The 13,744-nt window shown below is 39.6% G+C and overlaps 1 protein-coding gene across 11 annotated transcripts in view; it reads left to right on the plus strand.

The window, feature by feature from the left end:
* Positions 1 to 13,744, plus strand: part of SPECC1 (sperm antigen with calponin homology and coiled-coil domains 1) — a 100,464-nt gene that overhangs the window by 10,471 nt on the left and 76,249 nt on the right. For 6 of the 11 annotated variants that reach the window (XR_012765891.1, XR_012765892.1, XR_012765894.1 and 3 more), the window contains exon 2: positions 11,802 to 11,977. Coding sequence is in view for 7 of the 11 variants with exons in the window: in XM_075439861.1 (XP_075295976.1) it covers positions 11,831 to 11,977 (147 nt within the window). In the remaining 4 variants the exon portion in view is untranslated. Of the gene's footprint in view, positions 1 to 1,704; positions 1,809 to 3,763; positions 3,804 to 10,282; positions 10,514 to 11,549; positions 11,600 to 11,801; positions 11,978 to 13,744 lie in introns of those variants that run through there. The other 5 variants (XM_075439862.1, XM_075439863.1, XM_075439865.1 and 2 more) reach the window with 5 other exon arrangements.

A 13,744-nucleotide genomic window follows, 5' to 3' on the forward strand; every position in this document is an offset into this window, starting at 1 on the left:
GTAGATCACAGTATCTGCAAGAACTCTGTTAATATGAAGGATGAAGTACTGCCTTCTTATCTGAGCTGTGAATAATCTCAAAAACTCTAAATGTTAGTTGTATAAAAACACAGAATGCATAAGTTCTACCTATGATCACACAGCCTGGCCTCTGGACTGAAGAAACTGCAAAGTAGGCTGGATAGACAGTTTGGCACTGCGCATGTTGGTGAACCTGGAATAGGTTCCTGGCGTGAATGGTTGAATGTTTGGGGGACTTTAATAATGTATGCTTGAGACTTGCCAGACATAGACAATTATCACATGCTAAATAAGTGATGGTGTGGTCTTTTTCTTGTTCTGTTATTTTAAGATCTGAAGGCAAGAGTACTCTCAAGAATATCACGAGAAAGTCGGATCCCAAATCCATAACCTTCAGAAGGGATTCAGCTTGGACTCAGCCTGTACCTTTGGGTTTGGTTACTCTACAATAGCAGTAGTGGTGCCAACACTGAACTGCAACATAAATTTACTCTTGGCATAACATTAGCTTCGGTTAAGCCCTTTTGGCACAATAAGAAGTTCCAGAGGGTGCGGTAAGGTTGAACTATTCAGATGCAGCAACTCTTTCTAGGCTAATGTAAATCTTTCCTATCTCTCTGTTATGAGACTGCTACCGTAGCATCAACATTACTTATATACTAGGTTCAAACTGCTGGGGAAGGATCCCTCTCTGCAGTTCAGGAGAGAATTCCTGATCTGTAGTCACAGTCTGAATGTCTTAGTTCAGAGACATCAGAGTGTGAACAGCCCCCTCTCTGAACAGAGGAGAACAAAAAGCCCGGTTCTAAACAACTTAGGTTTCTGTGTTTGAAATTTAGATTTGGATTCAATTTCTCTATGCATCCCCTCTGTTTCTTCTAGCTTGATACTATCTTTGCCTGCTTTAACTGCATTAAGACCTCTGGCCCTTTTGTTCCTGTTTTCAGACACTAAATTCTCTTCAGAAAGCTTAAGAAAGAGGAACGTTCTTGAGCATTGCTTGGTCTTGTCCTTTATTTGCTCTCTTCTAAACAGATTGACATTTCTTGGACAGTTCAAGAGAAGTCACTCAGGACTGATTCTAGTTAGTTCTTGTGTAAAAGCCTTTCTCTTAATGTATCTTCCTTCACTGCATGCACACGCTTTTCCACTTTTGTGAAGCAATTATGGACGCAAGGGAAATGTCGTAAGGTGTCCTGGCTGTGATTGCTGGCACTCTGGGGGAGAGATTATTAACGTGGAACATAAAAGCTCCTGAAAGCTTCTTCTGTGGTTTCCTCTGAAAAATGCTGCCTTTCTATGGCCACGTCCTTGCCCTTGCTATGTTGTAGGTACCACATGGTTTTGCTTGATTGGATCATGCAGACTAGTCTGGGTTTTATGCTCTTCCCAGTGTCTGGTTCTGCTGTTAGGAATCATGGGATACTGAAAGAAACTCTACGTCTGCTTTACAGACTGAAGCATCTTGGTGTTTTGGAGGTGAGATACAAATGACTTTCTTGCATAAATCCTTCGTGCTTTGATGAAAATATAGTATTTCTCATTCCCCTGAGTAAGCAAGTGTGCATATGTGTGTGCGTGTGTGTGCTGAATGCCAAAGCGCTGGTGAAGCCAGCTTGCTTCCGTATGTGAATCATTTCTGAAGCAGCTCTGTGTCTCACTGCAATGTGGTTTTCCTCTCAGGGAAGCACTCAAGCCCTGAATTTTCAGTCTGGCTTGCACATGCTCTCAGAAGCTAGTAGGAGACAGTTTTCTTTTTAATGCGGAAAAGAGGACAAGCTTTTACTGTAAGTATTTTAATATTTTTTTTAAGGTGGGAACTGTGTTATCTCTAGAAGGGTTCTAGGATCAGTAGTGTGTTCTTATATAACAGTGATTTTTGTTGACTTTTTTTCTTTAAAGGATCAAAATATAATCTTTCAGAACTAGCTTCTGGACATTTAGAGATACTGGCTAAACATCTGCAGCTTTAGTTGAGTATGGCACTCGGGGGTTCTGGTCGAGCTTCAAGTACTTCAACAAAGTTTTAAGGTCCAATTTATGAAGACATTGAAGAGATGGTAGGACAGTTGCTTAACAACACTTTTTTCATAGTATCTTATTCTAAAACTAAATTGCATGAAACAATGTACAGAGAAAACAATTCTGCATTAGCTGAAAATGGGCTGGGGGTGGTCTAAAAGCCATTACAACAGCAAAAAAAGCCCACCATGTGAGTCTGCGAGAGCTGGCTACCGCATTTTTTTTCTGTTTTTGCTTTCTTCTCTGGCAATTTAAGGTTGGGCTCCCAACAGTTAAACAAAGCAGGAGCACAAGCAGACTTTCCTCTGCTACTGCATGTTCACATAGTCTGGTCAAGAAAGGGCAGAAAAGAACAAGCTGCTAAGTAAATAGGTTTGGCAGCTAGCATCTCTGCAGGGGATCAGTGAAGGCACTGGGGAGCACGCCAGACGGGTCCCCTCTTACAACACTACAGCAAAGAGCTGTTCAGATGTTCAGCAGGACCCTTTAATTATAGCAGTTTAACAGTTGCCCTTAAAATTGTACTGTGGACAATAGTATTAATAATAGCATTTACATCGCATGCAATATGGCAAAGTTGTAGAGATGTTAATTAAGACCTGTATGTGTAGCAGTAAAGGATTACTGGTAGAACTGGTTTCAAAACAGGGATTCTCTACCCCTTTCTCTTGTACAAAGATCAAGGTCTTCTAGATGTCCCCTACTAATCCCTTCTGCCTCACCTCCAAAAGGGGCTGTTTTGCGTGTTCCTCTTCTACCCTTTCTAAATTATGAAGTGTTTTCTGCCCCTGTAACCTCAGCTGGAGAGAGGATGCTTGATTTGCTGAAATATTGTGTTCTTTGTCTGCACAATTTGACAGGTAACTAACACAAGACTTCCTCATTTTAACATGCAGATGTGTATACTGCTCCTTCCCTTTCTAGTTCATTTCTAAAACAATTTAATTTCATTATGTATCCCAACAAGGTGGGCCTTTTAGCCATCAGTGGTCCCCTAAGTCACAGTTGTAAATTGTTGATACTGTTGCCTAAATTTGTTCTGTTCCTGTTTGGTATGATTATTTTTAAAATGCAGAAGTCCTCTAGTTTCTTCTGCAGTTTTGGAGTTACGTCCTCATCTTTGCAGAGAACCCTTTTGGTTAGAAGTTCACACTGTCACTCAAATGTTCAGAACTTGCCAGTTTATTAACTTTAAGTAGTTTATTCTGCGCTTGAATGGAGGATAAATATCTCCTTAAGGGATAGCTTCCAGATCTCAATTATTCCTCTGCATTGTGATGGATGGAAAATGGGAGTCAGGGAAACATCCCAGCATGTAGCAATCTGTGGGGCTGCTCACTTGCTTGCTGTGTGACAGATGTTGATTTTAGCTCATTTTTACTTTTCTTTCCTGTGGACTTTCTAAGACATATGAATGTGTGTCTTCATAAAAGTGCTGTTTAATGAACAATTATGATCCCACTTTTGTAAACGGAAAAGCTAAGGCACAGAAAGATGACATGGCTGAGGTGGTACAATAAATCTGTGCTGGAACTGAGGATAGAATCGGATGGAATCCCAAGCTAGCGCATTGACTGCGATATCATCCCTCCGTGCTTTGAGGGGACAGGGAACCTGCCAGGCTGTGTGCGTGTACCAGTCAGGATTACTGTGTAGTCATATGCTGTATGCCTCTGCCTGCCATTCCAAAAAACACAATCGTTCTTTCTCTTTCTTGTAGATGTATCTACCCTCTACGCTACAGAAAAATGTAATGACAGGTAATTATCAGGCAAACCACTTGTAATTATTCTTAATTTCTTTAGCAGTTATATAGCTCTTGCTCTATCTAAAATGAAGCCTTCTTTTCTTCCTTCTTGTGGGTTGGCAAAACATGAAGTGTTAACCATGTGTGTCACTTGCTTTGTGCTGTATTCACTGGGACAAGTAGTTCAAAGAACCTGGATTAATGAGCAGTAGCTACCTTGAAATGGTTCTAAAACATTTTATTCTCAACTTGCAATATACTGAACATAAATTAAACCCATCTATTCAGGGCAGAGTCATATTGGGGAAAGCCCGCAGTGACCTAATTCTTTGCGATTGTAACGTGGTTGTAACTTCAAAAAGGACGTTTGGAATCAATGCATCGTTTTTACCCTCCCTGAATCTTTCCTTTGACTTACGTCCCCAGAGGGTGGCTGTTAGCACTATGTAAACTGATATACTTTCCCTGTTTGTCATATGTTGAAGTAACGAGGGAACTACAGCTTATAAAAATGCATTCTCCAAATTTTATAGCGTGGCATCACTTCCTAGGTGTAGTTGTGATGTGACTTGATAAAATTTTCAATTTATTGTGTAACCTCTGTGTATGCATTCCGCCACTACACGCTTTCATGTACACTCTCCCAGTATGAGAATATGCTGCCCCTGCCTGCCTGTCTCCCTACAAATGCGTGTTGCCACCCTACCCATCTGATGATGTCTTTTTCCTCATGTGCATCCATCAGTAATGTGATGAACGTGATTCAGAATTGCCGCGTTTAAGTCTAGATCTCTGCCCTGGAGTGAGTGAAAGGTCACATCAGTCTTCTGTCCTTTCAACCTTATCAAGACAATGTGTTTACTTAAACCAGAGAAGCATAGTGGATTGTTTACTGATAGCCAGCACAAAGCAGTTCCTCATAGCTTCCTCTGGTATCACACCATCCAGCTGGTAGTTGCCACTGTTCTTCTGGAAGGCTAATGAGCAAAAAATTACAGATAGGTTGGGGCTTTTGTTTCCTTATCCCCATTTTCTTTATAAGATCAGGGGTCAGAAGGAGGTAGCATAGTTTCTCTTCTGAGATGTGTAATGGTGACTGGTTAGCTAATCAGTGTGAGGGGGGAGGAGATTGAATATCCATGTACAAACAGTGTAATTTAAGTTACAGGAGGAGCATGTTCCCACATATTTCAAAGTACAGCTTTGGCTTGATTTTTAAACATCAGTCACTGTGCTGGATAACAGTTCTGAGTATTTTGTCTTGAGAAGTAGTAAAGATATCTGTTTTCCTCTCTTATAATTGGCCAATAATATGGAATAAGAACAACAGAAATGCCGCTAAATAAATCCTTTGTCCATGTGTACACATGAGGATTTTGTTGTAACTTCTTCATTTTTTTTAATGGGATCTAACTAAGAATAAAAGTTTCACAAGTCCAAAACTCTAGGGAGAACTTCTGTGGAGGAGGGTAGGCAGAAGGTTTTGCACTGCTCTTGTCTGTCTATACCTGGAAAAGTCATCAGTGACCCTAATGGTTGCTGTGGGAAGAGGATGTGATTTTGAGCAGTGTTGAGACAGAGTTCTGCAGTTGCTGACCTGGACTGTGGTGGTCTTGTTGGGATGGTTTTGGAAGCTGAGCTGATGGCCAGAAACCTGTCATTTGTAGCTAGCTGGAACTATCCTCACCTAGGCTGTTCCTGATGTAACTTACACATTAAGGAACACCTTCAACAAAACGAATATGTGAGATTCTCTTACCACTGTAACCATCGGTAAAGTAACATTGTTTTTGGCAGATGCAAGGGAATTTCCATTGTCTGTGGGATTCCATCTGATACCATGAAGGGAAAGGATCTGGCTCTGCAGTAGTTGCTTGTACAGTAGAGGAAGGGAGCCATGTGGCCTGTAAAGAAAACTCTCATCTGATGCCATTTTGAAAGTGCTTTTCTGAGGTTTTTTTTGAGTGCTACAGAAGAGCAATTAAATGAAGAAACCAAAGCAAAGAAAACCAAAACCCAGAAGACGGATTTTTGTATGAGGATAAAATCTTCATGAACCTTAGTACAATGAAGGTTTGGAAGATGTGACGCTTGAGCTGTAGCAGAGACACTGATGGTTAAATCCTGGGACTGGTGTTTTATTTTGTGTTTTCCCAATGATTAGCTGGGTGACCTTGGGCATGTATGTTTCTAATTTCTATGTATTTGTTTTATACCTAAAATTTATCAACATTTTTAACTCCTTGCAAAAGCACTTGGATTCTGTAACTGCCTATCTGTATTATTATAGTACCTTTTTCTCTGCTCTTGAATGTGTTTAAAAAAAAAACAACAACCCAAAACAAAAAAACCAACAAACAAACAAAAAACAAACCCAAACCAACCAAACCCCTAAAACCACCTTTGCTTTAGGCTTGCATAAAACTAGCAGAATTTGCCCTGCTGTAGCATGCAGTCTGGACATGAAAATTCCCAAGTGATGTCTTGTCTCCTCGTACTTTACCAGCAAAACATGAAAATCGAGCTGCAAATGAGACTGGAAAGCAAGTCTGCTGAGGTAGACCAGAGGAAACTGCTGCTCAGTGTTTGGGATCAGGTTTAGAATTTATTCTCTTTCTTTGGCCAGCAAAAGCAAGAAGAGCCTTAGAGATGAGGTTTTGGGAAAAGGGCATATCTTGTCCATTCCTTTGAGTTGTGTTTGGGTGAAAGGAGGTGGTCCAGCTTGTGTTTTTTCTGTGTCTTTTTTTTTTTTGGTGGGCTTTTTAATCCAATTCTAATGAAAGCTATGCTTTGTACCAGCAAAAAAATCCAGCAAGTGTCTCTACTTGGTGGAGTAGTGGAGAAAGGTTGCACTGAGATACTCTGTTTTTAGTGTCTTTGAGGCTAACAGAAAGTAGAGAAAAGAGAGGATGGATATGTTAGATACAGAAATACTACCCACTGAGCTGAAAGGAGCAGATGCCAAAGGAAAGCTGCTAAAGATGACCAAAAGAGTAAACAGTTTCTTTTTAATTGTTAACTTGGTCTTATCTCCAAATAAGTTTTTATCTGTGCCATCTATCTTGAAATTACCAATTACTCTATTGAACTATCAGCTTCCCTTGTTTGTGACCCTGGCTTAATTCCTGATATCAGCTAAGAAATCAAGATGAGTCATATGGAAGCATCTGTCAAGCCTAAAAATTGTTGTTGAAAGTGAACTGATGTGAAAGGCAGAACAGAATTCTGTTTTAGCCCAGCTGGCTATGCTGCCATATAGCTTCCTACACTCCGCTAGAAAATGCTTTACAGTTTAGTGAACTTGTTAAATATTTCTGTTCCAGTTGATAGTTTGTCTGAAAATAGCAGAGATTGATTAGGCTGGAAGGAAAATAGTATCAGCATAATGTGGATTTTACATGCTAAAAAAACCCCAACAAAAAAAATACCCACCCAAAAAAATACAGAAGAAAACTTTGCTTTGATTTCATGAAAATATGTAATAAAGGTTCTGGAATAGTCTGACATTTTGATGTAATGAAAAGTAACTAAATTACAGGAAAATGACACTGGGCACTGTGGATTTTAACCTGCTGAAGTCAGACTTCTATCCTTGAGTCCTAACTTCAAAGCTGGTACTTCTGACCTCATTTTTCAGAAGTGCTGGGCATTCACAGGTCTCGGTGAACCTTCCATCTGGTACATTATTCTTTAGATCTAGTGATGAATTTTCGTGATTCTTTTTTTCATCCATTTTCCCAAAGCAACTTGAATGACTCTGCTATAATTTGACTGTCCTGTTGGACGAGTAGCACTACACACAGACATGAGCACCAAAACCTCAATTGTATAAAGTACATGGGGTGCAGATAATTTGTATCTCTAGCCCCCCATCAGGGATTGTCTTATGTAACTTCATTTCTGCAGATATGCCAATAATTATGATTTACTTAATAGTGTAACTGCTATGTTTCTTGACTGTGAAATAATGTTGGTTGTCATCACTCAAATAAACCTATCCTTATTAGTTATTTGGCATAAAATAGCCTGTAATAGCAGAATGTGTTTTCTAGACATCCGTTCTACAGGACTGGTGAATTACTCCTTTGATGGGTAGCCAAGCCTCAAGATCCAAGAGACCTAGCATTGTTTCTGCTGATGCTGCTACCTGTGAGAGTTAGGATAAGTTTTTAATCCAGTTTTTCTAGCCATAAAATGCGAATAATTCTAGGCTAGCTCTAAAGGCTTTTATTAATAAATGCATGTGGACTGGCTAATAAAGAAATGTCTAGGTTCTCAATTTTTAAGTAAAATGTCAAGTAAACTGGACTTTCTACTGTAAAACTTTGACCAGCTGCCAAAATAGTCCACATCAAAATTTTCCAAATACCCTTTGAAAATACCAGTGAGAAAGGATGAACTATATAGCATGGCCTGAATTTTTAAAGACTCTGATGCCTGCAGGGAATTCTGAGGATTACTGAGAGAAGAAGCTGTCAGGACCAGCTTTACATTTTTGTAAACCCTCTGATTGTCTCCTTTGCAGCACCAGTTTCAGAGGAGAGGGGTGTGCAGACACCAGTGCTTTTGAGTGTAAAAGATTTAAAAACAAACAAAAAACCCAACCCCCCCTGCAGTTTGGAAGTGACTGGCAATAGAACTGATTTTGCTGTTCTGAAGAAACGTATTGTTGGTATGAACCCCCATTTATTTCAACACGGAGCTGCTTCTCATCTTCGATTTCTACATGTTTTCAGAGTACAGCTCCAAACAGGGAATACTACAGTGATTTAATTGTGGCCTGCTAGTGACCACCTCTGGCTGATGCCAAAGACAGACAGAATCTCATGGACAGCAGAATTCTGTTTGCTTAGGAAAAAGTTCCCTGGGAAATGTGAAGAAAGAAATGAAAAATAAAATCATAGTGCTCCAGGTGTTGCTTAAAGTGAGTCATCTTCTGAGAGAGTGAGCACAGAAGCATGTCTCATCTGAAACATATTGAGACATAATGGGTGTAAGACGGGTGATTTTTGTCATTGTATTTGCAAAAGCAGCTTGGTTGCATCTCTTGTGGAAAGCTGCTTCTCTTCCAGATTTCTACATGGGTAGCCTGGAGGTAAAGTCATAATCCCTCTGGTGTCCGTTCAGAAGGAAATGCTGATATTTAGTTAAAATATAGTAGACTGATTTCTATCAGTATATTCTAAAGCCACTGGAAGCCATTGCCTGGTGGCAGTTTCACAGATGCAGGACTGCAGATACCCAAAGCTTGGAAGGTGGTGTCCAAAACGGTGTTGAACTGTATCCTGTTATAGTAGTTACAATATGAGTACATACATAGTACCTCCATCCTGACTTGGGAAAGGGACAGTCTTCCAAGATGTGTTCAGCTCTGCTAAGTTAGTGGTGATCCCATTCCCAAGCTCTCATTCGAGGATAGTTTATGACCACGGTTGGCTACTTTCAAAGTCATTTCTGCTGGCTCAGAAGTTTTGTTTAGTATTTCTCCTGAAGCAGTAGTTCTAACAACTCAAATGTGTGTCACCTACCTAGGAATGAAAGCAGCTTAAGATGTGTGTAACCTGGCTTTATTCTTTGAAGTACATATAAGGCTTGTGGGAAATATTTGTATCCCATTTCAGAGACTGAAATCTTTATCTACAGTGTAGATTCAGGTTTGCCAAATACATGAGAAGCCTTACCCCCATCTTTTACAAATGCTGATTCCCATACAAATACATGGAAAACTAATAAATACTAATAAATCCAAATATACTTTTCTCAATTTTAGTTTTATCTGCTTGGCGTAATAAAATATTATTAAATCCATATGGTACATAATTCAGCTATCATTACGTGAAGAAGCCAGTTTGCCTTAGGCTACTGGATGGATTTCTTGATTTGTGGTTTTTGTTTTGTTTCTTTAAGTACCTCTTCCTTTTACTTCTAACATCATTGTCTAATGAACATATCACTCCACAGCAACTTTAAAATCCCATGGATGACTCAAAATTAAATTCTTTAGGGTATCAGGAAAGCAACTGTACAGCTTAAGGCAGGAAAGTATAAGATGCTGTTATGAAGACATCCAGAGGGTATAATAAAGCAACATGCACGTGCAACCACTGGATCTACAAAACCCCAAATCTGCATAATTTGGAGATTTAATCAGGAAGATAGTTTGCATGTGTAGTTGCTTGTTCATGTATACAAGATGAACAGTATGCCCATTAAAAAATAGTTTATTAAATAATGTAAAGTACTGAAGCTTGCTAAGGTAGGTCATGAACTGTGGGAATGCTAAACATTATTATCTATTGTAATATAGTTTACATATCTGTAGGTGCTTTAAAAAAGGAGCCAAGTGATAGGCATAATCATCGACAAATACTACTCTGCTTTCTCCTCTAATGAGATCAGTTGATGGCTCCACGCTATATGTGTTAAGAATTTTAATGGAGTAATGACTAAGTAATAACTATGAACTTTTTTATTTCTTTATCTATCTGACAGGTTAGAGATGTGGAGAAAGTAGACAGCCCTCCCTGCAAGAGGCACCAAGGATAAATAGAGGAGATGTCACTTGTTAGCTTTGTTCTCCATAAGACAGCAGCAGAGCACTTGACAGTCCCTTCTGCCTCTGTGCAGCAAAACACTCCTTAAATAGACCATTGTGGCACCTGGAAGATGCTGTCAGTGTTGAATACAGCTTGGCCCCAAACAGATTTGTTTCCCCTGAGTTCAGTGAGTGTTCTTATTTGTGAATGTGAAATAAAGTACAAAGCAAATTACAAGATATAAAATGTGATCTAAGCCCTTCTACTGACTCAGCCAGGAAGAAATTTTTTCAGCATCTCTGTCAAAGGGTTGCTGTCCAAGTTCATACTGGCCCAGCTGGACTCCTGTGTGATAAAAAGCGTGTGCTTACTGCGAGTGTATTCCCCTAGTTGAGGCATGATCTCTTTGTACATCTTTTGGTTACCTGTTTGACAGATAAAAAGCAAGTTAGCCTCTGCCTACACAAGAGTGATACGCAGTTATATCCTGTGTCTATTTTAGAAAATGAACCTTTGGAAGAAAAATGTTGCTCATGCTGAAGTGGAGGAGGAGATATCGGGCAATCTCCCCTCCCTCCCACTCACAGCCCAAACTATTGGGACTTTTTGCTTTTTAAAAATCCAACTAATTATGTTGTTCTGCTCCTGGTTTGGATTGAGCAAAGGCTGATGAAAATTTATGGCTTTAGGTCTACAAGAGATGAGCTAGCTATTTAATTGGCAGCTGTCTACCTGCTGAGAGAAACAGACCAGTTGTTCTTGTTGGCAGATTAAATTTTTTCAGCTACATCCAAAAAAAGGAATTCATGTCTATTTGCTGGTTCCTGGCAGGATTTCTCTCTTGCATAAGCTTATCTCTGAGGAATAGTGGATCTGGATTTTTGTTTGCAAGGAAGTTGATATTTTTTACCATGTTTTGTAAATCTCGGTGTTGTGAAACATCTCTTTATTACTGTGGCAACGTCAACTGCTTCTTCTTTAGAAGACTGATAAGTTAAAGATATCACATTTTCCATACAAATGAGGAAACTTGCTTCTCATGTGACTTTTTAAAATTGAGTATTATTTCAGTTGAAGATGCTGGATTTAACAATAAGAGAAGTAGTTTTCTTTTTATTCAAGGTTGTTTTCGGTTGATGGGGGGTTCAGTGTTCCAATTACTCTTTAATTGTGCTTGAGCATTCGCAGGTGTTCTGGTGTGGCTAATAGAGGTCTCTGACTTACACAGTCCCAACAAAAGTCAGTGTGCCTTCTGTGGTGTTTCATGTTACAGGTCAGTATGAAAAATAGAATTGGCTGGAGCCTGCTCTGAAGGGTTCTCTAGGCTGAGTTTTGATGTGTATGAGAGGGAATAAAGTTTAGCACAGCCTTTTCAGCTCTCTAAACTGATGCCAAATATGTCTGTTCTCTCTGACATAAAAACAGTTTATATTTTTGTGTGTGTATATATAATTCTTTTACAAATTTGTTTTAAGGTCTGTAGACTGAATTATTTGGGAAGAAAATGAAGAGTACTGCCAGGCCTTGGAGTGCAGTGGCAAAGCAGGGGAGTCATGGGGTTGACAGAGGAAAATCGCTTTCCACCACCTCAACAGGAATGAAGACATCCAAGTCCTCGACTTCACTTGCCTTTGAATCTCGGCTTAGCAAGGTACTAACCAGTAGGGACTGTGCAAGCATCATAGCCTTGTTCCAGGTTAAAACTTTGGTTCAGTCCTGGAATGTTACTATACCCTGAGACTTGGAGTGGCCTCGACCACTGTATTAAGCAATTGTGTTGTATGTTAGACTAATGCATATTTCTGAAAATATTTTGCATGTGATGGGGGAGACACTGTATCTGTACAAGATATGAGTGGGTTCTCTTGCACTGTCTGTGTGAGGGAATTGCCTTAACTTTGAAGATGGAGAAAAGTAAATAGCAAATTCTTAGTTCAACTGATTGTTACATATGTAAAGAAATTGAAAGAGACTTATTAATGGATTTCCAGAATTCCTAAAAACCATTGTGCCTCTTCCTTCAAGGCAAGATACATTAACAAAAGACTACTTGCAATGGAACAAACACATTTGATGAATCCTATCTTTCTATACAGATACATTTCAAAAATAGCAGAAAATTCTGTCCAAGTAGTGTTTTTAAGAAAATGGAGTAATACACCTGAAATGCTGCTGCATCTGTACCCTTGCAGCCAGCAAACAAAAATAACCTGTTGCCCAAATCCAGACCAAGGTAGCTGTGATGAAAATGGACAATGGGCTTCCTGGTTATAGTTATTCCCAGTAGTGAAGTTAAGTGAACACTACATAACATGGCACAGCATTTTAATAGAGAGAAGATCTAAACTTCATTAATCATCACAGTTTCTTGAGTGAAGGATTAATTTACTTAACTTACTTTTTAGACTCCTAGATGCTCTGAGCAGCTTCTCAATAGGATATTTCAGTCTAGTGCTCCAGGCAGGTTATGTTCGTTGTTGGAGTATGTGCTGTATGGCTGAGGCAAGCATCTCTGAAGAAATGCTGCTGAAGAGATTAATTGGGCAATCTGATATGATTAATTTGTGTATGGTGATAAACATAGAGGCTTTTCATCCCAATTATAGCTAAAATCTTCAAATTGTTGATCATCTGCAAATGCAAGATCATCAAAGTGGTTTCCTTGAGGAAACAGGGTAGAAAAAGGCACCATAGTTGCTGCTGTAGAAGAGGGCACATCAAAGAAATTACTTTAGAGCGACTGCAGAAGTCTCTAAAGGCCAGAAAGTCAGATTGTTCTAGTCTGCTCCTAAGACTGAGCTGACAAAGCCTCTGCCAGAAGGCAAAATGTTAGCTGTTTGGTGTCCTGGAGCAGATTAACACTTCAGCTATTGAAACTTGCATGCTCACAGGGTCCAGGAAACCACAGACTAGGGGTCAAGTGGGGGGACGAAAGGGAGAAAGAATTGATGCTCAGAGACTTCTTTTTGTATAAATATTTTGCATTCAGGAACCACTAAATAGGGAGAGTGCTTGTTGTGTGCTCTCCCTTTCACTTAACTCAAGGTTTTCAGCCTGTGGCTCACGGACCCCCTGGGTGTCACTGGACAACTTCAAAGGAAGTGGGTTTTGATTTGTGAAAAGAGTTTAGGTGTCCACAAACTGAAAAGGATAGAAAAATATACTGTTCTAGGGAGAGTCTCCAGAGCTTTGGCCTTTTATAATGCCTGAAGTATTTTTCCTGAAATTAGAGGCTGTTGTTAGAGGTGTACAGGCTGTTGTGAAGCCACACAGAATGGAAAGCAGATGACTGAAGTTCTGAGATAAATTGCTACTTCTGCTTGTTGAAACAACATAATTTCAGTGTTTTTCCTTGAATCTTCAGTTCATTGTGCTTGTGTTGCATGGATTTCTGGAGTATGCATTTAGAGTAGACTTG

This window comes from Opisthocomus hoazin, chromosome 20 (assembly GCF_030867145.1).
Source record: "Opisthocomus hoazin isolate bOpiHoa1 chromosome 20, bOpiHoa1.hap1, whole genome shotgun sequence".
NCBI classification, from domain to species: domain Eukaryota; kingdom Metazoa; phylum Chordata; class Aves; order Opisthocomiformes; family Opisthocomidae; genus Opisthocomus; species Opisthocomus hoazin.